At 40.6% G+C, this 26540-nt stretch overlaps 1 protein-coding gene across 11 annotated transcripts in view; it reads left to right on the forward strand.

The window, feature by feature from the left end:
- Positions 1-26540, forward strand: part of AKAP13 (A-kinase anchoring protein 13) — a 323293-nt gene that overhangs the window by 261594 nt on the left and 35159 nt on the right. For 8 of the 11 annotated variants that reach the window (XM_072737236.1, XM_072737238.1, XM_072737241.1 and 5 more), the window contains 4 exons: positions 2578-2620; positions 4282-4414; positions 11072-11243; positions 25166-25233. In XM_072737236.1, the coding sequence (XP_072593337.1) occupies positions 2578-2620; positions 4282-4414; positions 11072-11243; positions 25166-25233 (416 nt within the window). The remainder of the gene's footprint in view (positions 1-2577; positions 2621-4281; positions 4415-11071; positions 11244-25165; positions 25234-26540) is intronic. The other 3 variants (XM_072737237.1, XM_072737235.1, XM_072737246.1) reach the window with 1 other exon arrangement.

Below are 26540 nucleotides of genomic sequence, written 5' to 3' on the forward strand. Positions count from 1 at the left end.
TTCCTTCTACCACTAATATAAAATTATTGATGTAAAACAGCACTGGTTATACAGTTCACCCAACATGATGGAATCATAAAAGTTGTAGAAGCTTGAAGAGATCTTTGAACCAAGTATCTAGCATTCCTCAAAATATGTTACTTAAACTCACAAATACCAGTGAGTATTGGGGAGTATTAGGGAGGTAGAGGAGAGAGGAAAAAAAGAAAGGTTTGATTTGGTTCATGGCCACATAAATTTAGGAAACTCCAGTTAAGCTGATTTCAGAGGCTAATGTGTACATTGTGAATTTCCAAGACAGCATGTTCAATGAGCTATGTTTCCCAAAGTTATTAGCTAGATAACCACAAAATGTGCCTGACTATGCACAACACCTCACAAGACTAGTATTCCATGAAACACACTTTGGAAAATATTGACCATGTCCATCCAGTAGTTCTGACCCTGGAATATTATAGTATATTAGGTCTGCAGGTTATTTCAGGACTTTAAGAAAAGCCTAGTTGAAATATGCTGTTGACCTGCAATAGTACTTTGCAGGCCAACATCAGTGACAGATTTCTGTGCTTTTGTCTATGATTGCACCAGAGAAGTAACATTGGTTATTTCATACTATTAGGTTCTCTGAAGGCTTAATGACACTTTAGGAATCTGAGATGTAGGGGATCCCTGGGTGGCGCAGCGGTTTGGCGCCTGCCTTTGGCCCAGGGCGCGATCCTGGAGACCCGGGATCGAATCCCACATCAGGCTCCCGGTGCATGGAGCCTGCTTCTCCCTCCGCCTGTGTCTCTGCCTCTCTCTCTCTCTCTGTGACTATCATAAATAAATAAAAAATTAAAAAAAAAAAAGGAATCTGAGATGTATTGGTGAATTAATCAGTTTTCAGAACCACATCTAGGAAGTCACAGCAAATGAATTACAATTTTTTCAGCAGTAAAAATGTTAGAAATCCTTGTAAGAGTCATAGATTCTCCTAGTACTTAATCACATATTTGTTCAGTTTTTAATTTATTCAACAGAAATGTACTGGGAGCTTGTTCTTGGCTGGGCACTTTGCTGGTTGGTATTTTTCCTCATTGTGGATTTTAGTTTCTCCTTGTTCATATTACTAGGGTGCTAACTTTCTAGGTGATTGCTTTATTATACATCAGAGTCCTGGGAGCATGAGAGAATTTAATGCTGCTTCTATCATGCAAGGTCCCTTGGATGGAAAAGATTTTAAAGCCACTGATCCTAAACTACACTTTTGGTTTTTTAAGTAAATTAAAGCATCTGAGGTTAAACTGCTGACAATTTCACACCTAGATCGTACAGAAACTCGGACAGATCCCAGATTAACTCTTATTCGGTTCATCTTTCTCAACTGGCTGTTACTACCACACATTATAAGTGAAATAGAAGAACCCAAGCTGGTAAGAGAAGAACCATAGAAAGAAGACTTAGAATACTTGTTGGCTATTTACTTAGTATTAGCTACCATTTTGAATTTCTGTTCAGAATCTAGAACAGGTTGGACATTTAAGAGTTTTAAATGCTGGGAATCTGGTAGTGGAACATCTTCAAATCTTTATCAAACTAAAACTTGACTCACAGTAATCTCAGATCCTTGAAACCCACCTGAAGGAAGAAGTGTGTGTCCCACTCACATTATAACAACATTGGTACTCGACAGCTCTTGTCTACCTGGAGTTATGCACAGAAAATATTTCTATACCTGATCCCCTAAAATTGGAAACCATTTCTTGAGACCCACTGATCTAAGTTCTGAAGTAACTCAAACTTTATTAACATGTTGTAGATAAAATAATGTAGTGTTCCTTCTGGTTGCTCCACTTGCTGCCCTGCTGTCTGACCTGGCCTTACTTCTAACGACCTGTTTCACTTTATGGTCTGATAGTCATGGAAGAAGGAAGAATGCATCTGCCCTGCACATTGTCAGTGTCAGCCTGGCAAAGACCTTACCATGTGTTTTACCTCCCTCGTCTCACAGATGAGGAAATGAAATCCAGAGATCTCACCCCAAATTAGTAATAAGACAAGGAACTTAGAAGCCAGCTTTAATGCTCTTCTCTTGTTCACTAATCCATTTCTAGGAATGCTCACGAAAATATTAGATTTACAATAGCTAGATCTTTTGGTATGGAAACTTATGAAAGCAAAATGAACAGCATATATATTTAATTTTCGATTTTATGTTCTTCCTTGATGTCATCTCAGAAAGATGGCCTTTGGAAACGGAGTATTGGCAAGAACAGGAATTAAACATGTCTCGTGTGTTTGATCATGGAGAAAAACATGTTGGTTTGGGGTTTGCTCACTAGCTTGGATCCTGGATTAAATTTTTTGTCAGGGAGAATTCGCTCCTGTTGCTGCCTGTTTCCAATTACAATGTTAAGGGTTTTGAGTTGAATTTTTCCTTCTTCCAAACCCTTAGTTAGGAGGAGAAGGCACCACACACGGCTTTCAGATGCTTTCTGCTCTACGTGTGTCATTGTAAACATTTTAAACCTCTTCTCTGTCAGCCAGGCACAATCCTTCGGTTCCAACATTCTCTCTACTTTTTTTTTTTTCTTCCAGATTCTCGGCCTTTCCACAGCACCAGTGCCAATCTGACTGAGAGGTACCACCCATTTATTTTGTTACTCCTTTCCCTGAGACGAAATGAAGGAAATCCAAAATGTCTTAGGACATTTAACTAACCTAAGAAGTGAATTCAGCTCATTGGAATCCTACTTCCTTGAGTGATAAATTTGGAATAGTGGCTACAAGTGGTTTGTAAAGAAGGCCTATCCTTTTTGAATTATGTCTTCAAGAGCCTTTTACTTTTGTTCTCTATCCTGACGATAAGCGTTTGCATTTATTCAGTAGAGGAAACACTTGTATTTGACTTTATGAACTTTTGTACTCTGTTTATAGAAATTATTAGTCCCTAAGGGCTGACAGCATTTTGTTTGTGCATGTGCAGTGCTGCTACTTTAGCCATTGTAAGCTTTAAAATAAAGTCATTTTCTTCTACCTGTACATATTACACAGCTCTGTCCAAAGTAAGTGAATTGGTTCTTTAGTTGACAATGGGCAGAAGATTAATACTTTGACTCCTTGTTTATTTTTATGTTCCTCTTCTCATGCTTATGGGGTTCTAAAATATTCTTAATGTAAGCATAATGGGGTTTTGATTGTTGCGCTACACTTCAAGCTGTTCTCCTTTTCACAAAGGCTTTAGAGTGACTCAGTGATCCAGAACTGTATGAATGCTTCTCTTTGCATTTCTGAGTTTATTTATCCTTTGTCCTCTAGAGCAGTGCTTCTCACACCATTTCCCCTTTATCATAATAACAGATGGCTTTATTTTATAAACAGTACTTTATATATAAACAGACCTTTAGCTATTGGAGAGGATTGTTCTCTCTCTGAAGTTATGCCTCTGTCGTCTCCCAGAGGCCCTTGAGATAAACATAACTTTTCTGCGGAAAAGTTCTTAAAATAACGATTGTAGAACACCTGAAAAAAAGTAATCTAAGTAGAATCCTTTTCTGTGTAATGGATAATGTATACAAGTGCCCAGCATTCTTTGAGGAAATCAACCATTATGAATCTCCTAAGGTCCAGACATGTCCATCATAGATGGATTTAGATGCTTTGTAGATCAGTAGTCCATCTGGATCAGTGTGAAACTCCTAAAAGGGATCTTTCTACACTCTTCTCCCTCCTAAGATTGTGCAAGGCTATATGCACCAGAAATGAGTGTCTAGTGCACCCAAAGACTAAAAACGATACGTGACTTATTCCTTTAGGGAATTTGAATATGCATTTGGTCATAAAAATTTCTTTGTAACCTTTATCAATGTATCCATTATTCCACTGTACTTATGAGTTTCTTCTCAAGCACCTGTTTGGTGCAAAGATGGTTCTAAGTTAAGTGCTATTTTAGATTTAGAAGTTTCAGATAAAATAATAAATGAATAATTGACAGGCTGTGTTTGATACTGAAAATCTATTACTAAAACATTAATGGCTGATACAACAAAACTTAGCCAGGTTTTGGCACCAGAACGTGGGCATTGTGGTATGCTCTCTTCTTGGGTCTTACTGTATGGAACCAGTCAGCAGCCCCTGTCCTGCTCGTTCTGTTCCCCATTTTCATGTGTGTGTATAAGTTGACTATGACTTGTAGCTAAAATGATAACATGGTTACAAAGAAATGTGTGTTTTAATCTCAGTTTCCTTTTTTAAAATCCTGTAGTCTTTTTTTAAAAAATCAATCTTCTTGTTTTTATTTAGCATAACAGAAGAGACCTATAGTTTCCTGCCACAAAGCCCCTCTAAGAAAGATTTTGAAGGGAAGAGTGGAACAAAAGTCAGTCGTACATTCAGCTATATCAAGAATAAAATGTCCAGCAGTAAGAAGAGCAGAGTAAGTACCTTTGTGGGCATTCCTCTGTGACCACTGTAGATGGTCACCACCCATAGGTCCTGTCACAGCCTTCATGCACCCAAAAACTAATTAAGTAGTGGGACACAAGGAAATAAACCCAGAGATAATCTTTGAAATTGCCTAATATCTGAAGAAAAATAACAGCAAAAAAAAAAATAGCAACAAACGGTAATACCATTAATTGGGTTTTACTGTATGCTAAGCGCTTTCCATATGTTATTTTATATAATATATATAATATAATAATATATAATCCTTTCCACAACCATATGAGGCTGATAGTATCACCCTTTCCCTGGAGTGAGTTACCCTATCTGGGCGTTGTGCCCCCACATCTGGAATGGAGGTCCAAATCCGGATCTCTTTGGCTTCAGTTCTCATACTGTCAACCACATGCTTTAATTAGTAAACCAGATTTAGAATGTACCTGAAGGCGGGGCACCTGGGTGGCTCAACTGTTTACGCATCTTGATTTCGACCCAGGTCATGATCCCAAGGTTGTGAGATCAGGCTCTGCACTCAGCCTGGAGTCAGCTGGTCCCTCTCCCTCTGCTCTTCACCCCACTCATGTGTTCTCTCTCCCCCAAATAAATACATGAGTAAATAAAATCTTTAAAAATAAATAAATAATTCGTGAGAGACACAGAGAAGCAGAGACATAGGCAGAGGGAGAAGCAGGCTCCCTATGGGGAGCCCTATGTGGGACTCAATCCCACGACCCTAGGATCACGACCTGAGCCAAAGGCAGATGCTCAACCATGAGCCCCCCAGGCATCCCTCAATGTATTTTAAAAGAAAGGAAGACAAGGAGTTACTTTTATATACTGATTCCCAGTGCTAAACCAAAATCCAATTCAGTGTCAAATCAACAGGAGAACTCTTTCTGCCTCCCACTTCCTTATACTCCCTTCACCTTCCCACCCAGCTGCCAACAAAATAAATAACTTAAAAAAAAAAAAAAAAAGGTCTTGAGTGGAAATCAGTAAAGGAGCTCCTGCCAGGGAATCACTATGTATATGCATGTGTATACATGTGCTTGGGATGTACAGATGTACATATGTACATAGAAGGGACTGAACAAGCACCCAACTCAATATGATTGTAAGCCCGCACCCTCCGCTCTCCCAAATTCAAGATTCTAAAGCCCTCTGTTAAGTGGGCTGGTAGAAGTAGAGCCAGCGTATTTTATGAGGTTTTGTAAATAAGATCTTCCTTTTTTTTTTTTTGAAGATTTTATTTATTTATTCATGAGAGACAGAGAGAGAGAGGCAGAGACACCGGCAGAGGGAGAAGCAGGCTCCTTGCCAGGAGCCTAATGCGTGGGACTCCATCCCTGGTCTCCAGGATCGTGCCCTAGGCTGAAGGCGGCGCTAAACCGCTGAGCCACCCGGACTGTCCCCCCACCCTTTTTTTTTTTAAAGACTTTATTTATTCATGAGAGACACAGAGAGAGGCAGCGACACAGGCAGAGGGAGAAGCAAGGATCTTTCATTTAGCAAATGCTAGCTAGGTTCATTCCTCACTCAGAGGAATTTTTCCACGAAACCTGCCACCAGAATTGTGTTTTCATTTTTCATGCCCAGGTGCAGAAGGGGAGGAAAGTGGGACAATCAGAAAAAAAAAAAAAAAAAAAGGAAAAGATGCAAGGAGTCTAGAAAAGTGTCCCTAGAATAATCATATATGGCAAATATTAACTTCAGACATAACCTGAAAACTTTATAATTTAAAAAATTAAGGTTAAAGAGGGCAGAATGCTTTTCAAGGTTCTAAATATTGGCAGCAAGGCTTAAAATAGAACCTTATTTGACTTATCACTGCTGGCTTGGACACTGGTTGGCATCAGCAAAAGCAAATCTCCTTGCAAAAATCAGTATAAGATTAGCCAACTATTATCAAATGACTTGTGTAGATAGTCTCAGCATTCTGCTAGGTGCTAAGAAACTCCTAAAGAACTAAAGATCATTGCTTTTACTTTGAGAAATTTTATTATCTATTTTGATACTTTCAAATGTGTTTTGTTGTTTGCTCTATTTTTTAAATGTGGGATCTTCAATTGGGAGACCAGTTAATAAGTGGAGAGTCCCCTTTCTATCCATCTCCCAGTGATGCTAACTGTCAGAGTAGGACAGTGAATATACTACAGATTGCATTAATAAAGGAATACAAGCATATATAAACAAAACAGTGTAAGCAAACTTAGAAACTGGAACCTGACCTTTAAAAAAGTCCCATCCCATCTTCCTTATTTTATAACTGAAGCACAGAGAGCTATGCTTCAGGTCACAGAACTAGATAATATTAACTGAATAACCTCTTTGTAGGCTAACTTCCAGCAGTCTGTACACTTCATTTCATGCTCACTCAAACAATATCTTACTAAACGATATCTTTTTAACTTTTTTAATAACTCAAAGGACTGGAGTTTGCTAGTAGAGATAAAGAGAAAGAAGAAAAGAAGGAAATGGTGAGAGAAGAGTCTGTCTTCCCTGGCAGAGGCTATTTCAGTTGACCTTTTGCATCTGAGCATCTCCTTTGCCAAGACGACAGCACTGTTTTGTAATGAGACTGGTTCCTCTTTCTCACATGGCTTCAAGATTTGATCTTTGGTATCTCACACTGCCTCTGGTGGTGGAAACCCTCAAAAAATTATGAATCTGGGGTGCCTCGGTGGCTCAGTTAAAGGTCTCAGGTCATGATCTCAGGGTCCTGGGATCGAGCCCCACATCAGGCTCTCTGCTAAGCAGAGAGCCCCGCCACTTGTGCATGCATTCTCTCTCTCTCTCTCTAAAATAAATATTAAGAATAAATAATCTTTTTAAAAAATTACAGATCTGTAACCCTGGATAGCAGTCATTATTTCACGTTATCAGAAAAGCGCCCCACTGGCCAAATATATCAAGAGTCACCTTTCGTGTAGAATAGCTCACTTTTGTGAATGTATCAAAAGATAGTAAATAGAATAGTGGAACAATACATCTTTTGTAAAGTTATGTTCAATACTCTAACTTAATATTGCCATAGCACCTATGGTAGAGCTTTATCGCACAGCACTGTTTTATTCTCTAAATGATGAGAAAAATAAATGAATTTTTCTTAGTGTGAGAATGCTGACTCTGGTTTTTCTTAACTTCTGACTAATGCTATTTCTCCATAATGTTAAGACAATTGAAAGTGCTGTGATAGATATTAACACTAGAGGGTTTTTTTAATGAAAATAATTTTATTTCCTTTTTTTTTTAAGATTTTTTTATTCAGTTGAGAGAAAGCATGAGCAGGGTGAGGGACAGAGAGAGAGTGAGAAGCAGACTCCCCACTGAACTGGGGCCCGATGTGGGGCTTGATCCTAAAATCTGGAGGTAGGCAGATGCTTAACCGACTGAGCCACCCAGGTTCCCCACAATTTTACTTCTCTTAAATTATTTTTAAAAGAACTGCTATTAGAGATCATCTGATTTACTTTTATTAGCCTGTTGTACAATATAAGTATTCCTACTTCTTTTAAAGGAAAATGTAAGCATTTACTGAAGATATACTAAAGTTGCCACCTGTAAATTCTTAAAGTCTCTAGGAATAATTTGTAAATTTTTGCTTTCCTTATAATTAAGCATGATGTATGTATTCATGTAAAAATAGTTATTGACGTCTAGTCTGTTAATCTATTATATGTGCTTAAGAATTAATTTATGTTACAACTCTTAAGTGATATTCTAAGGAGCCAAAAAAATTGTATTTTGCATGTATCACTGAGCTATATATATATGTATATGTATAGAGAGAGAATGTTTGAGAAATTGAGTATTGATCCTTCATATGTCCTTTTAAAAATTAGCAGTATCTGGCATGAGTAATTAAATGTATTTAATGTTTTTTTCAAAGGGGACAAGCCTAAACAGGAAGTATAACAGGAAGACTGGCAGGTTCTGCTTTTGTCTTTTAGTATCTTCTGATAGTATCATTTCCTGCTAAGTAAGTTTACTTACTGCAGAGTATTTAAACACTAATGTGACCGTGATCCCACTCACAGAGGGAGTGGAGTGAGCCCATTTAAACCTATCTTATCACACTGATTTTCTTCTTTGAGCTTTCATTATGCAGACAACCAGGAGATGGGCAGAAATATTCTACACAAATTCTTAATCAGACTTGAAGTAGGAATTTTGGGGGCAAGAGCTGCATTCCTGTAGAACTACTTCTGTCCAGCTCCACCTCCTTGGGCCTGTGCTCTGTATAAAAGAAGCAGACCCATCGGCCTTACAAAGGTGCCAGCTAGAGCACATTTGCAAAGGTTTAAGTCTGTGTTAAATCTGGTTCTCCCTCTGATTCCTTCTCTTATCAGAGATATGCAGTGTGATGGTGGCTTCATGGCAACTTGTTTTAGCGTGTGTTCAGGTTGTCCTGAGTGCTCTCTGGTTTTAGCATTGTACCTGCTTGTCCCAAACAGTAGGTTTGGGAAAATGAGAACTCGTTTTCCTTCTTAGTACCCTAGTATAATTACTTCTGCATCCATCCCTGAAATACCGATAGCTCCTGCTTCCCTAGCTGTTAAACGTGGAAAAGTCACACTTGAGAAAGCAGCTGATACATCACTTGACCACAGGCGAAGTTTACCACACACTTCACTAAACATTGTTCTTAGGAAGCATACTAATTTCAACATAATGAGGAGTCTTTTTAAATAGATGTGTTCCTTCACTTTTAAGTGTCAGAAAATTGGCCTCAGTACTTCCAGAGTGTCCATCTTGCAACGGAAGCACCATCCACACACACTATATTTGGGGGAATGGTTTTGTCTCATTTCCTATGTCCTCTGTAGCCAGGGTAGTTGGCAGTGCTGGCAGCATGCAAATAGTTAAGCGTGTCTTAAGGAAACAAGCAGCCTCAGCCCTCCCTCCTCTTTCTCAACCAGTCCCTGGCTTCCTCTTACTGCTTCTCTAATGGCAGCTCGAAGCTGCTGCGCTCTGCCCTGCCGGCATGAGCCCCTCCTTCTGTGAGAGCACGTTTCCTGGCATGGGGGTCGAATCATGTCGGTAAAATGGGGTCGGTTTCATGAAGTACCCCTCATAACAGTGAGACTCATAGGACCAAAACATGGGGAGGTAAGAGCCTAACTTCTTTAAAGCACTAAATTCTAATAAACACAGAAAGAGACAATGGGAATTTATTGTTTTGTTTTTATCCTTGGAAGAACTAGTTGGGATTACTGCAAAGGATGAGGGTATTTATTCAGATTGGATGAGCATTGTGAGGCTTGAGAGAACAGAACTTTAGTTGCCACAGAAGATTTTTTTCAACTCTTGGAGCATATATAGCTTTCTCCGGCAAAGAGACAGAAGCTTTTTAGTTTAACAATTTGTGCATGGAGAAGCCTGCAGCAAAATTTAGTTAAGAGAGAAATTATCTGAAAAAAATTCTTTTTATTGTTATTAGATTATTACCTACTTTAGCGGTTACTGATCATCACTCAGAACAGTTTCCTGTTTTGTAAAGTAAGATGCTTTCTATTTCTCCCTCTTTTCTTAATTTTTCTAGTTCTGAAATGTGGCAATTTGGTTCTTAGATTTTTATTAGATGCATTCTGTTAACCAAGGACTGTACGTGAATCAGACTTCTTAATCACTCACCAGTTCAGTACAGTGCATGGGCCCTGCATTAGGAAGTCTAGAGACCTGATTTGTCGACTGCCGATGTAACCTTTTGTGAGCCAACACACCTCGCCAGCCCTTGGCAGTAGAGTATAGGGAATGACAGTGGAGCTTTTGGAGTCGGCCAGATCTGGATCTTAGTTCCCACACAAGCACTTACTGGCCTGTGGCCTCAGATACAATATTCAGCATCTCTGAGCCTTAGTCTCCTCAAATGTGTGCTAGAGATAATAACTAGCACTTACTTCATTGGGTTGTTAGGAGAAAATATGTGTAAGTTGCCTGCTGCTGTGCTTGGCACATAGCAGCTGTTCAGAATCATAGCTGATGTTTATCATTGTAATCTTCTCAGTTGTACCGTGGGAAGCATGATGCCTGCCCGCTTCAGAATTACAAAGGCAGATGCAGTAACATACATAGAAGGTGTTGATTCAAGTGTAAGGTGTTTAGTAGTTGTCATGATCACAAATTTAAGGGAGGCCCATTTTGCAGGAATTTTTTTAGATTACAACAATATTTGTGAATATGGGGAACAGTTAATGCCTCCTGCTGTCCCATCGTCTTCCCTTTCCCCCAGGCTGATCCGAGAATGGCTCCAACCTTTCTGCTCCCTACTAGCAGCTGGCCCTCACCTTGGTGCTTGCTTGGTCCATGGGTCATGGTTGGGCTTGCTGAGAAGGGTTCATGGCCACCCCAGAGTCTTCTCCTCCCGTTCCAGAAAGTTCTTCCCAGTGTTTGTCCTGGGATGTTTTGTCCATCGGTGTAAACACTGCTGAACAAGCCACCAACAGAACTGCCTAGTCTGCCTGGTCTTTCTGTAGCATTTCTAATATATCTTGAATGCTCACAACGTACAAAAACCACTGTTTAGGACCATGCTGCTATCTATCATCCAAAACGTTCACCACCACCCACTGTTGACCCCCTGCCACCTGGGTGCCCAGGTAAGAGGGGGCTACCTGGTGTTCAATTAACTGTTGGTTCTTTTCTTTAGCAGGAAAAGGAAAAAGAGAAAGAGAAAATCAAGGAGAAGGAGAAAGATTTGAAAGAGAAGGACAAGAAGACCATCAACGGGCACACTTTCAGTCCCATTCCTGTTGTGGGTCCAATCAGCTGTAGCCAGTGCGTGAAGCCTTTCACCAGCAAGGATGCCTACACGTGTGCAGGTAAGCAACACACCTCTTCCTGTGAGGCACAGTGCTCTTGGCTCAGGATGGCTCATTCTAGGTTCCTCATTCACCCCGTGTCCCTTCCTGGTGTGTGTGGAAAGGTCAGCCTATCATGTCTGCTTTTAAACATCCTGTATATCATCAATTCTAGATGTAGAACATACAGCTTGTACATTTTTACTGAGAGACCCAATTTGTTAGATTCTGTTCTCTTGTCCCTAAGCCCCTGCCTGTCCCAGAAGTCTGTGTCAGCATCGAACGGGCGTCCTAGCCTCATACCCTAAAGCTATGCAGCAGCCCTTATGGTCAGGCCCTAAGTGTTCATTGTTTACTCTGGGACTTGGGTGGATACTTCAGCCATTTACCAACATCAGGTCATGGTGATTGCCAAGGAAATTACTTTCATGTGCAGAGATGTCCCACACTGGCCTATTGCTGACCTGCTTAAAACCACCTTAAAGCCAAGTCTGTTAACTAAGCCCAGTTCCTGATTTTGATAAGATACTCTGAGGCAGAGGATGGCTGGAGTGTTTCGTCAAGGACCACTCGCAGATAATCTTAAACTCCGTGGGCTGGATGCTCCCTGCACAATACTGAGCTCTGCCATTATTGTGCAGAGGCAGCCGAGGCATACTGAGCTCTGCCATTATTGTACAGAGGCAGACCAGGGAGCATGGCTGTGTTCCAATACAAGTTCACTGATAGCCAGTGAAACTGAAATCTCATGTGATTTTCATGTGTCATAAAATATATTTTTTCTGATCTTTTAAAAATGTCAAAATCGTTTGTAGTATATGGGCCTTACAGAAATAGGTATGAGAGGGATCTGGCCCACAGACTCTGCTTTAAGGCACTTATCTCAAAAACACTGTTGTTGGATAGATGGAAGGTAGAGATACTTGCAGCGCACCCCAAGGTGAATCAGTGAGGCTGCTCATGGCCAGAAGCAACCAGTCTGGAGATCCATTCTCCCAGGAGGCTGAGGTTATTGGCACTGTGTGGCACCTATAACCACGTCAGACAGTGTGTGATTGAGACGATTGTGACATGGTCTTGTTTTCAGTCATTTGTGTGGAGGGTCCCAAGTGACTTGTTACCAAAAATAATTAACTTCCTGGAATTTGAAGTTTTTGTAAGCTTGTTTGAGCAGACTCAGACCTACTGCAAAAATGATTTCCCCTCATTCACTCTTGAGTCAGAGTCAAGCTAGCACACAACCCACAGTCCAGCTTGTCGGTACCACAGCTGTCATGACTTTTTGAATGACTGGCTTTATCATCAGTCTTTTAAGATGACTTTTGTGGATATTCTATACCAAATGTTGTCTGCAGCCCTATTTGTTGTATTGTCCTTTTTTTTTTTTTTTTAAGACTTTATTTATCCATTCATGAGAGAGAGAGAGGCAGAGACACAGGCAGAGGGAGAAGCAGGCTCCACTCAGGGAGCCCGACATGGGACTCTATCCCAGGTCTCCAGGATCACGACCTGGGCCGAAGGTGGCGCTAAACCGCTGAGCCACCCAGGCTGCCCTGTTGTATTGTCCTTTAAAAAAAAAAAAAAAAAAAAAAAAAAAACTACCTTGTGGGAGGAGCTCTTGTCAAAACCTTTATGCACCCCTGGGGACAAATGTCACACATTTATGTCCTCCATGTGAGACTCACCAGGAAATGGAATGTTCCAGTGTAGTGGTAAGTTTATGTGACCTCTAAGAAACAAGAGGCCACCACTGTCTATTGACTCCTCCATGTTTATTTTGGGGCCCAGGTTCTGTTAGGCTCTTCCCTGGGACACGAGTTGAATGTCCTGTGGTTAGTTCTTTAGCCATTTGACCCAGCTCCTTGGTCCTGAGGGACTCGGTTGCCTAGGGTAGTAGTCACCAAGCACTATGTAGTATGTTCATGTATCATTAAAACATTTGTAGCCTACTTGCACAGGATATATGTAGTTCATGCAAGAATTACATACTTGACCTATCCTATACTGCTAAAGAGCTCATCCTATGCTAAAGAGCAGCAAGGAGACTTGCCTCCTCCCAAGACTCTAGTGAGAATTCTGCATCATATATAACCTGGGGTCCAAATTCACACCATCCATACTCCAAACTAAGAAATTTTCACAAGCAGTTGAATGAAATCCCAATCTGAGAATGATCAAACCCTAAGGAACCTCAGCTGAAACACATAAGACCTGTACCACAGGATCACTTTGACAAAACAGGCTATCTAGAGGTTCGTATGAGGGGAAAAGCAGTCCTGTTAAAGCTGGAAGCTTAGCTTACAATTAAAAATACACGGGCCCCTGCTGACTCAATTGGTTGAGCATCTCACTCTTGATTTCCGCTCAGGTCATGATCTCAGGGTCATGGGATGAAGCCCCTCATCAGTCTCTGCACTGGTTGAGGAGCGTGCTTGGGATTCTCTCTCTTCCCTCCCCTGCAGCCTCTCCCCACAGTCACTCTCGTTCTATCTGTCTGTCTTAAATAAATTAAAATAAATTTAAAAAAAGACACTATTTAAGGAAGTAAACCACCATGAGGAAGTTAGCAAATGCATAGACAGGTAAAGATGTTGAGGATTATTAAGAGGCTAAAATGAATAGAATTTCTAATGAAAAAAAAAGCACAGCTAAGGGGTAGATTTGAAAAATAATTGAATAAAATTTCAGTAATAAAAATATTCCCCGGAAGGATCTTCGTGGAGATTTTTTCAGACACATCTGCATTCTGCACTATCACTGGACTGTTGTGATTTCTGTTTGTTTACAAAGGAAGAAAATGACTTCCACTCTGTCACCTGCTTTAGGAAAGGGAAAGCTGGGTGAATATTCTAGGAACTCTTATGACTGCAGACTGACTTTATTTTTTACATTTAACCGTCAGTAGTTATGAATTTGAGTTCCTTCTCTTAAGTGAAATTCGTTAACACAGACCAGTTACCTCTGCAGAGTGCTGTGTTTGGTATTTTGGTTCATTCAGAAACCATTGGTCAGGAAGTATTTATTGAGCAGCAGTTTGTGCCAGGCACCTTTTTTTTCCCAACTGAATATGTTTGACGTATAACATTGTGTAAAGATAAGATGTGCAAACACATTAATAGATTTATATATTGTAATGTGATTGCCATTGTAGCAATATTCAGCACTTCTGTCACATTATGTAATTGTCCTTTCTTTCCAACAGTTAAAATAATGAGTGGCACCTTTCTCAAGCTGCTTACAAAGCGGCTTTTGAGAAGAGTTCTGAAAGTATAAACCTTGGGGGAAGCCTGGGTGGCTCAGCAGTTGACTGCCTGCCTTCTGCTCAGGGCGTGATCCTGGAGTCCCAGGATTGAGTCCCACGTCAGGCTCCCTGCATGGAGCCTGCTTCTCCCTCTGCCTGTGTCTCTGTACCTCTCTCTCTCTCTCTCTCTCTCTCTCTCTCCCCTCTCTCTCAAATAAATAAAATATTTTTAAAAATAAATAAAAATATAAACCTTGGTACCTATTCATTGCAGTATTATTCGAAATGTGGAAGAATTTAAAGAAACTAAATATCCATCAATAAGATACTGTATATTCATTAGATGAAATTTGGAGCTGATACTAAAAAGAATAGACCAAGGGTCAGCTGGCTCTTTCTGTAGAGGAACTGGCAGAAAATGTGCTAGGCTTTGCAGATCTTTGTTGTGGCTGCTCAACTCTGCCCCTGGAGCACAGAAGCAGCCCTAGACAAGACAGAAAAAGTGAATGTAGCTATGTTCTGTGAAACTGTTCACAAAATATATATGGGCTGAATTCAGCCCACAGACCACATTTGCCAGTGCCTGGGATAGCTCTGCAGATACAAACAGATCTCCAAGGCACTTTGATAAGTTGAAAAAACAATAAGGACTGTATGTGTGATCTGAATTTACAGAAAACAAGTGAACAGTCATTGTTAATGTAAATATGCAAGAATATTTAAAAGGATGTACCCCAAACTGTTCACAATTTAAAGGAAGAGACAAGAGATCAGGGAGACTTAAATTTTTTATTTTATTCTCTTGTCTTTGAGTCTTTGAAGACTGTACTTACATATTGGTGGTATGAGCAGAAACGAAATGTGAACCTTGGATCACTGATAACTTTAAGGGTGTTTCTGGTTGTCAGCTGAACTCTGATGAAAGAACAAAATATGTTGATACTTGATAGGAACTTCATGGACAAAGAGCAAAATGATACCAGAAAACAGCTTGACAGAAGACTCAGGAGTTGCTCTTTGACTGTTAACTGACAGCACCTGCTTCGAATAAGAAGCAGTGTAGTTGATTCTACAAACTCTCAGTACTGAAATGTGATGTGAAATAATACCAAGGAGTTAGGGACAAAAGAGATGGCAAATCTTCTTTGAAGTAAGACCCAAAGAATCTTTTCCTTTGTCCTCTAGGAAAGAGTGAAAACCATTGGTTTGTGGTTATAGTAGTTGGATGACTCCTGCCATGACTGGCTCCAGACAACTTTTCAATTTAAATTCAGATTGAAAAAGATGGTCTGGTTTATATATTCAGTAAATGTTTTATCTTATAGTGCCATTGGTTTTTAATATACATTTTTTCTAGATTAAAGCAATTGAATTTTACCCTCCTTGGCTATACTAATTCTTAGCCTATATTAGACTATAATGACTCAGAGTTAAACCTGCAGCTGGCACAGGATTGATTTGTCAGATAGCAGAAATATCTGCTGTAATGTAGCAGAATGCACTTTTTTTTAACCACAGGTGTCCTGAGCCCTTTTTTCTTTTTTCGATATCTCTTCCTGTTAAACATAAATAGAATTTCTCTTTTGCTGGGCTTCCTCCATGAGGAAGCACAGCCAGTCTGCCTAGACTGGGGAACTGCTCACACTGTTTAGAATAGTGTGCACTAGGATTTTCCCTGAAGAAGAGGGTCTGAGACATCTCTTGGAAACTTCTGTGGCCTAAGGACACCAGAGCAACCCATGTAGAATCATTTGTGTGGGTTCTGGTACTGACAAGGAAAAACTAAATGTAGGAGATTTGAGACTTGTGGACTTATCAGCCACAAGTCTGTGTAGTAATTAAATAATCTGATAGGGCAGTGGTTTTCAGAATTTTTTTTGTAGGACTGTTTTGGAAGCTCTATAGATTTTTGAATATATACATATTTTTTAAACTAATTTTAAACCTGCATTAAAAATCCACATGCTCAAAAATTTAACCACATTTTAACATCAACATATTAACTTTAGCCATCACCCTACCTGCTTGTTTGCATTTTTCCTTTGGTCTCCAATTAACTGAAAAACAGAATGTGATTGCAAAGAAAGCCATTTTTTAAACTTCTAATATTGGAACCTACTTATCTGTGTGAATGAGGATATCCTCTATATTGTGTATGCAAAACAAAATACAGGAGTAAAATAGATGCCAAGGTAGTTTCATAAATTACAACTGTCCTAGGCACCTCTGATTTCTGATTTTTGGATGTATTAAAAAATAATTCATTGTTTTCATTTACTGACTTTAAAAGTAAACATTAAAATTGTAACTCAAAAACCTGTCCTAAATAGTTTACATATTTGATGGCCCTATACAATATTTGACTCAAGACCTTTTAAAGAAGAAAACCAGTAAAATCCTAGATTGGCTACTCGTTTTATGCTAACCATGTTTATAAGGGGATGGGACTTTTCTATATTGAACTTTTTTGGCTTAACTATTTCTTCTGGAAGCAAATTATTTCATGGAGTCCAGCATGTCATCACTAGAGTCTTTTCTGTTTAGAGGATCTGTCAGGGGAAGGGGAGTATCAGAACATCCCCAGCCGGATGATAAACCCTTTGATTTATGGTAATAGCTTGATCTAGCGAAAATGTCACGTTATGCTAGTTCTCCCTATTCTGCAAAAACAAGGAAAAAGAATATTTTTGAAGTTTCAACTGAAAGAATCAATCAACAAAAAGGAACAGTTTGATAGGACCTGATTGTTAGCCTCATCTGCACCTAAGTTTCAAAAATCCATGTTTAATTTGCATGCCACTCCACCTCAGAAACTTCAGAGCTCCCTGCCTCCACTGCAGCTTTGTATCAGCTCTGAGGGAGTGTTGAAATAGGCTCACCATTTGGTGGTGGCATTAGATGTGTGTATGACAGTGTACAGCTAACCACTAATTAAAAAAAAAAAAAAATCAGGGCTTGAAAGCAAAGGAACAGTGTGTAGTCATTTTCCCAAAGGAGCAAAAGTAATCGACTGATTCTCCCCAGCTTCCTGAAGAACAGGGCCTGCAATGAATGTTTATGTTGTGTGAAGCACCATCTGTTATCTTAGCAGGAAGTGGAAAATATGAGTAATTTGGAGATTCAGAATCTTTTTTTCCCTTTTCTCCATCCTCTCCCATGTTCAGGATCTTTCCAGGAGTCTCAGGAAACATAGCATCCCTCCAGTTAATCACTTACTTCCTGGTAGCTTTCCTTTTCGGTTTAACATAACCTTCCTTGCTGACTCCTGGAGCCTCTACACCCAGGTGCCTGCTCAGTCAGGTTTGAGTCGTGATATGGGAAGATCAACCACATAGCCTGTCGTACTGATGGATAATGGTGGCTGATACTGATGGGTGCCAGTCTTCCAAATGTCATTAGTCCCTTTAACATATCCTTCTGCATGCATATACTAAGCAATTCAACAGGATAGAATATTTTAAAATGCATCTACAGCTCTTGACTCCACTGGAATACACCTGGGCCGGTCTGAAGTGAGTCCTAATTCTGGATGAAAGCTTGGATTCCTTTATGTGGACTTGTGTGGAAATGGTCCTGGTCACAGGCACTGGAAACAGTCTCCATATATAGCTCTTTGCAGTCTACTGAGGTTAGGGAGAGAAAACAAACAATGAAAACCAAGGCTAAAGCCCCCTGCCAGGACTACTTTGAAGTAATTTAATTTAGGAGAAACCTGACAGGTCTTTTTTTCTCGAGTAAGAGCCATTATTCGACTCTTGTTTTAGTATTAGGTCACTTTAATGGGGAAAGGAAAGAGTGTCTTTTCCAATTCTTTCTTCTTAGGCTATATGTAAAGCCCTTGAAATATCAGCTGTTCTTTCCAGCTGCCACAAATAATTTGATCTTTGGAATGAGTGGTGGAGTCCTTCAGATTAAGGAATTCATTATGTTTGGGTTTTGGATCTTGTCAGTGGTTCTGTTTTGTTTGCTTTAAACAGATGTAAGATGATCTTGAGGTTATTATTGATTTATTTTCTGTTGTGTTAGCAGCTTCTAAGTACTTTTGTGATAGGTTGTTTCTCTTGATTAAAAAAATAAACAAGTAGATCAGCTGCACTCTAAGTAGGAACCAGTGTTTAGAAAGTGCATGATGGTCAGAGTTTGCTTTGGATTTTATCTGGGAAGGCAGCTCTGTTGTTTCTGGCAGGTGGAGTTCATTACTTACATGAAAGAGTAAAATACACATAATTGATTAAAAACAAGAAATTTGTCGTTTAAGGAAAAGGAAGGTAAAAGAACAGCCTGATCAGTGAATTGGTTCTTACTCAAGCAGAGCACTTTTGTTGCATTCTGTTTACCAGTGTTCTTATGAGAAATGCTGTTCATGAGCCCTTTGGCTAAGATGATGAGGCTCTTGTCTGTGGCTTTCCTCTTGTTCGGCACATCAGCTCTGTGGTTATTACACCAGCTACAAAGAACATTTTACGTGCCTTGTAGCTAATAAGCTCTATCAGTCCAGACCACGATGTTTCATACTCCCTGGAGATTTTAAACAAAAAAAGTTGTAGAAAGAATTGTGGACCATGTATTTCTAAACTCATACTGAAATGGTTTGTTGTTATTGTTTCCACTGTCGTTCGTTTTAGTTTTAGTTTCCTGGCTTAGGGTTGAAATGATAGGAAGCAGTTGCACCCTTCTGTCCTTAAAGGGAACCCTTCAGCCTGTTCTTGAGAAGGATCAGAGAATTTTCCCTACATCAGTTTTACTGCTCAGACATGCATCTGTGAGGCAGGAGTTCTGGCATTTTCCCTAAGGATGATCAGTGACATAGGGCGGGAAGGTCCCTCACTTCAGAACGCAGCTCAGACAGGTGAATACTTCCATTTGTGGCAGTCCTTGTACCCCTGCCATTCTTTGTTTCCAGCTCCATTCAGCAGGGCCAGTCCTCTTACCCTTTGGTAAAGGGGATTTTTTTTTTTTAAACTGGCTGCTTTTTTTTCTGCTGAAAGAGAAACAACGTGTCACATATAACAACAGTTCACTACAGATCTGTGGCAGTTGGTGGCAGAGGTTAAAAAAAAAAACAAAACAGATGGATGATATTTCCCAGTTACGTGAGTTTTCCTTCACATTTTTTTGTCTCTTGCCTCCTTGTAGTAGAAAAAAAGAAGTTGTTGAAGGCTGGGCTTTTTGCATTTAAGTTCGGGAAATCTAATTAAGAGTCGGCTCTGTTCTCATAAACCACTGTGCTGAGACTTTTTTGAATAGCTTTGAAAAATGAAAGTATATTGCTTACTGCTATAAGGAAATCTTGTTCTTTTAAATAAATAAATAATTAAAGGCCAAATAGTTCTTTGATCTCCCTAACAACATGGTATGATTTATGACAGAGCGCCTGACAATATATTGGATTTGTCTTTGGTTCTTCTGTTCTTGGTAGTTATCTGTGTTCCAAAACCAAGAATAAAGTTTTAATGTGACTTTGGCTGATGTCAGAGGGGCCAGAGTTTCTAAAGCACCCACACACACACACACACACACACCACTAAAACTGTGACTGCCAACCAAGTCCAGGACAACTTGGTAACAAGTTGACTGTTTTTCAAGTAGGTATTTGAGTATATTAGGCAGATATCCATGAGAATTATTTATCACCAAGACTTATGATCCCATCAGCACATTACAATTTTAGCTGGGTTAGAGGTTTTGGGGGCCTGTCTCTGCTAAAAAGGGAATGTATATGAAGAGGTGTTTCCTAGAAGTACATTTTAGTGTTATATCTGCGTGTATGATTCATCAGTTGGAGTTGTCTTTTAAACCTCCAACACTGGCCTGAGAACTTGAATATTACTGAAGTCTGTGAAAAGTGATTACACCACCTCTTTCAAAATCGCCTTTGCTTAATTCTGTCGGGTGATAGAACGGATTGGGGAGAAAGGCATAGGCAGAATGTTCTCTGGAGACAGGTCATGTCCCAGTGTGCTAACTCTTGTGGTTAAGCTGTCTCTTGTAGATCAGAATTAGTGGGAAATCCCACTTCCTGGTGCCCATAGATGATGAAAAACAGTATTGATTTGCATTGAAGCAGAGAAGAAAATGCACTTTTGTAACTGGAATAGAAAACCATAGAAGCTGATTGAAAAATTGCTTTTAATTGAGAGTCACTAGAGGTGGGTGAGGGGATGGGGTAATTGGTGGTCGACATTAAGAAGGGCACTTGATGTAATGAGCACTGGGTGTGGCATAAGAGTGTGTCACTGAACTCTCTACCTCTGAAACTAATAATACAGTGTGTATGTTAGTTGAATTTAAATTTAAAAAAACTAAAAGTGAACTAGAAAAAAAAAGGAAAATTGTTTTTTTTTTTAAGTTATCTCAACTATGATTGACTTTTTTAAATGATAAGGAAATGTTTATAAGAAAATCCAAGGAACTTTGGAGGATATTGGAATGCAATATACTGGGGTCTTGGTTTTTTAAAATACTAGTTCAAAGCTCTACATTAATAATGTAACAACACATTAATAATGTAACAACACCTGTGTACTCACCAGTCAACATGAAAAAGTAGTAACATTTGGTTATATTGCTTCGGGTTATTTTTCAATTTTGAAGAAATAAACCATTAAAGTCTAATCCCCCCCCATATTTCCCTTCCCAGCCCTCTTTCTCTCTCCCCAAGGATAAGCACTGTCATGAATTTAGTGTATACATAATCTGTATTTTACAATTTTATTTCCGGTGTAAGTAACATTTAATTTGTTTTAGTTTATATAAATGGTATCCTACAGTATGTCTTATTCTGTAAAATCTACACATCCCTAGAGGATCCAGAGTATTGAAACTGATTAATCTAGACGATTGACTTCTAACTCTTGTATGGTATTCCATTTTATGAATATATCAAATCTGTCCCACTACTAAGTCAGTTGGGTCATTTCCAATTTCTTCTGTAAGTAGGACTCCAGGGAACATCCCTTTGTGCCTGTATGTATGTATGTCTTCCTGTACTTGTATATACACCAGGGGAATCGCTAAGTCATAAAGTGGGCACATTGTCAGCTTAACCACATGTTGCCAAAAGGTACCAACTTTCTAGACCCTCGGCAGATGCTGAGAGTTCCTACACTGCCATTTCTTCACCAGTATCTAGAATTGGCAGACTTTTATCCAATTCATTTGGACACAAAATGGTATTTCTCTGTTTCAGTTTGCATTTCCTTGATTTCTAGAGAGATCAAGCACTGTTTTGTGTCGTGAATGGCCTGTTCATGTTCTGTACAACTTTTCTATTGCTTTTTGTCTTTTATGAAAAATCTTTAACACTTTCAAGATGCAGTTATTGTGTGTGGCAGTACATTTAATTTCATTTCAAAGTGTGTGGTTTTCCTTGTCCTTGATATGGATTTGTTAGTTTCCTCATATGCTTATCTCCTATATTGTAAAGCGTATTTTGTTTAAGTAGAAGGGAGCAAACGAGAGGTTCTCCTAAGCAAGACTCTAAGAGGGAAGAAAGAGGAATAGGATTAAAGAACAGGTATTTGAAACATTTCAGCTGAGCAGGGATTCGTGAAAGAGGAAAGATGGCGAGGGGAGCTCTGAAGTGTATGTATGGAAGAGATGATGAGTCAGCTAGGCCCTTGGAACAGGGCGGCTCCATACTTCCCGGCATCTGTGTGGCGAGTAAGGATAGTGTGCAGATGGGAGAATGCTCCTGTCTCACTGGAAAATGACTGTAGGAATTTGTCTCCACAACTATGTTGTGTGCTTTTGCTGTAGGTCCAGCATGGAGCTCACCCACCCACCTCTGTCCCCTCTTTAGACATCTAGTGCTTACTGTGGGCCAGGAACTAGGGATAGAGATCTAAAAATTGTAAAATACAAAGTGAGACTCGCTCAAGGAGTTTTCTATCCAGTGTGACAGTACAACCAGTAAAGTACAGTATCATAATGGAGGCAAGCAGGGAATGGCAGAAGTACAGAGGTGGGGGGATCTTTTCTTCCTTGGGTGAGTCAGAGAGGACTGCATAGAGCTGAGTCGCACTGACCCAGTCAGGAGAAGGGACACAAGCACAAAAGACTTTGTTCAGGGCTCACAGGCAGGCCATATCAAGCCAAGGAAGAAATTTGAGCTTTATCCTAAAGATGATGGGGAGCCATTGAAGAGTTTCTGGGAAATGAGTAGCAAAAACAATTTTTAAATACAAATCAATAAAGACATATGGTCTAGCCCACCTATTGGTTCTTTGGCCTTTCCTAAACTGCATGAAGTTTTCGGCCAAGCTTCACAGGGGCCTAGATCCTGGAACAGGAGTTACATTGCATGATGTGAAGAGGGGCATAGCCACATCGGTATCTCAGGAGTTACATGGATTTCTATTTGTGGTTCTACTTTTTCTCTCAGTAATAAAACAATGACTTCTTTATCAAATTTTTTTTCTTTATCAAAATTGATCTGTATTTTCAAGTCACAGAGAACTGGACAAATTAATGACGGCCAGTGGTTTCCGGTTCTTAAGAGAAACATCCTCATAGTGTTTACTTTTGCTGATTAGAATGAGTCACTCCCCAGGGGTCTCTTTCTGCAGAGGCCTCCTTATGCCCAGAAAGGGACATTGCTGAGAAATCCCGGCATTCCTGTTGAGTAGTACATAAGCTCTGTCTCACTGCTGACCTCTAGAGTAGCTTCACCACTTTCATGGAGATGACCACAGACGGTAGAAATTATAAGAAGCATGGCATCCAAATCACTAACTTGCAGTCTGTTTCTGGAGAAGAATGCAGTGGGGGGGGCAAGACCTTCTTCATTCTTCGTTGCCTCTCAGCTTTTTTTTTGTCCACAAAAAAAAAAAAAAAACCTTCCAGTATTTCTTCTTGTTGATGCCACCATGAGCCCTTTCCAGGAGTGCCTGACCTTGTTTTGCCATTGGTAGAAGAGCTTAGATGACTCTTCAGGTGTGTTAACAGAAAGGTGGCCAGACCATGAATGCCACATGGGGTGGAGCTAGAAGAGGTTAGTTAGACAGGGGACAGAGGCAGGCCTAGGAGCAAAAGGCCCAGAATAAAGCCTTACCCCACCCCTAGGACTCCAGACTAGTTCCAGCTTTGTGGGCCATCCTGTTGACAAAAGCAGATAGCTTTTGTGATAGCCTGATATCCTGATATCGTGATAGCCTCTGGGTAGTGGTGGCCTCTGTCAAGACTCTCCAGGTGAGGCCCTTCCCTGAATGTAACATACTAGGTGGCTGGGGCTACCCTACTGATAATTCAGATGACACAGAAGTTGAAATCTTCAGCTGCATGAACCTTGTGGGACAATCCAGTGGGACTCACTTTGAAAAATTAACCCTTTTTTCAAGAGATGTAACATAAAGAGTCTTAGGGAATCATAGGCTGAAGGAACTTGGGGGAAAGTGTAGACCCTCCTCTCATTTACTAGATGGGGAAACTGGGGTAAGGACAGACTTGCATGGGTCACACTAACTCGCAGAGCCAGTTGGTGTTTCACATTCTATAATCAATGTAGTATCAGGGCATTTGCCTTTTGGATAAAAAAGACCTAGCAGGGTCTAAACTAGACATGTGAATAGGAGCCATGAGCTAGGCACTGTGGTAGAAAGACTTAAAGATTGAGCAATAGATGAAGGGTCCCTGCCTTAGAAGAGCACTCCATGGAGGAAAAAAACGTAAGACCATCACAGTATGGTGTGACAGGTGGTATTACCAAAGAGATCCGTGAACCAAGGAGACATCATGGGAGCAACTGTTGAGGAAGGGCCTGTGGGGAGAGGCCCCTGGGGCCTGGGGTTCTGGCAGTCTCTATTCTAGTGTCCTATCCTCCCCATCATCACTCCCCTCTTCCCACATCCATACGTGTGAGCTAAGAGAGTGTCTTGGCCCACAGTGAGTGAGTTGAGGCTGTCAGGACCTGTGGTGTTGGGTTGATTTTTTTCAGGGAGCCTTCCCCTGGAAACGCTTTTGTCACCGGGTGTCCCCACAGATCTTTTGTTTCTGCTTCCCCTCTGGCCTCCTGGCACAGTTATATCTTACGACTTCATAGCAGCAGTAAGAGCTGACAGCGACCATTCTGAGGCACAGAGAGGGCTGAGTTTTTACATCAGTGGCTGTGGAGCCAAGGGAGAAGAAGTAAGGGTTGAGGTTCGTGTCCTTGACAGAAGTGGTCTCCCCTCCATCTTTCCGGAAGTCTCCCACTTTATCTTGAGTCCAGATTCCAAGGTGTGCCTGGGGTAGTTCTGATGACCTTTCTTTTGTCTCCTGACTCTAGCTGGGTTGCAGAAAGCTCAGAGTGGATAAGATCCCAAACAGAAGGACATAGACAGGTAGACTCTGAGGTTCACACTCTGCCTCTGGCAAAAGCATACGTACTTCCCAGGTCCTGGTCAGGGGCTCTCTGTTCATGGATTTGTCTATGACTCTCATTTCACTTGTTGACAGCAGGCACTTCTCTTGTCGTTTTGCGTCGTTGCCTCTCAGCTTCCTGCCTGAGAAGCTCCAGACTTCTAGTTTCCGTTAATCAGAAATCACATCTGCTCTCATTTCTCCTCCTCCCCATGACATCACATGCCTGCTTTCTGGAAGGGGACTGCAGTGTGTAATTCCAGTTAGAGCCGCATTGTGATATGCAAGTGACTTCACTTGGGAAGTCAGAGTCTAAGATCTGTTTGCTTGGCCCAAGTCACCTGGGGCTTTGCTTGTTTTTCAGGTTGCAGTGCTTTTGTCCACAAAGGCTGTAGAGAAAGCCTGGCCTCCTGTGCAAAGGTCAAAATGAAGGTAAGACATTACTCGGAATGGGGAGAGTCCTGGTTGGGGTTTTTGTTTATTGTGATCATTGAGACCAAAACAAACAATATTTCTCTAAGGCCACCGAGTTTCTTAACACACTTGGGTATCTGAGGCTTTTGGAAAAGAAAATGCTTTCAGAATTCCGTGTTAAATACACATCTCTGAGTTTCTAATGTCCCTGTGTCGTTGTTAAAGTGGTTTTGTTCATAACTGTGTGTGCAGGCCTGCTCTGCTGTTCACACACCCGGCTCCCCTGGGGCCACCCTGAGGGCAGCAGGTGGCATTCAGGGGCTCTGACCTGCTGAGGAGTGTGAGAGTTTGACACGGCCTGCCCGGCAGCACTTTTGTCCATGGGTCACAGAGCACTTGTCTCTGGTCACGTGACACAAGAACAGGAAGTGAGTGGAGGTATCTGCCCGGGAGGTGCATGCTGTGTAATAATGGGCACCACTTATCAAGTGGCCCTAAAGAGAGAGGGTTTGGGGGCCTACCTTCTAAATAGCCTCCGTGGTTTTCAGTGTTGTAGTCACCCATAAATAAATGTCCTTCTGTCCTTGTCAGGAAAACACTCCAGCTCCATCTACATGATACTTAGTATGCTGTGCACTTTAGCAGTAAGCAAACATTACGTAATGCAGTGGCCTCACACCTGGATGAATGTGCATTAGAGTCCCCTCAGAGACTTTTGCAAGAGACCACTTACTGCATCCCTCTTCCCGGGTTGCACATCCTGGGGTGGGGCCCGGGAATTTGCATTTCTAGTCAGTTCCCAGATGATGCAGTTGCTACAAGTCTAAATGAACATAAAAACGATACACTTCTGTACCCCAGATTTTATCAGGCTGGGGATATAAATTTTGTTTGGCTCTGGAAGTATTTGTTGTTGTTGATGCAGTTATTTGAAGAAATCACATTTCATATCAATTTAGATTCTAATTTCTCCTTTAAAAATTGGATGACCTCAAAAAAGGAAAATTGGAAGATCTCACAACCCTGGTTATTTCCTCTTACCCAGCAGTCTCCGTTTTCACCTTGCTCTTTTTTCCTACTCTCCATAGTACTTCTCACCTTCTCAGAGTCTCTATTTAACAGCTTGTATCTACTTACTACATTTATTTTGTGTAATCTGTACCTTCCCCCCACTAGAATGTAAGCACCAAACTTGCCAAGCAGTCTCAAGTCAGGAATGTTTGATCCGTTGATAGATCTGAGGCATCCAGCACGGAGTCTGGTTGTCTAGGTCCCTGAATGTTGGGCAGATGGATAGAAAGTGGTAATCCACGGGGGCTGAGAGG

This window comes from Vulpes vulpes, chromosome 14 (genome assembly GCF_048418805.1).
Source record: "Vulpes vulpes isolate BD-2025 chromosome 14, VulVul3, whole genome shotgun sequence".
NCBI classification, from domain to species: Eukaryota; Metazoa; Chordata; class Mammalia; order Carnivora; family Canidae; genus Vulpes; species Vulpes vulpes.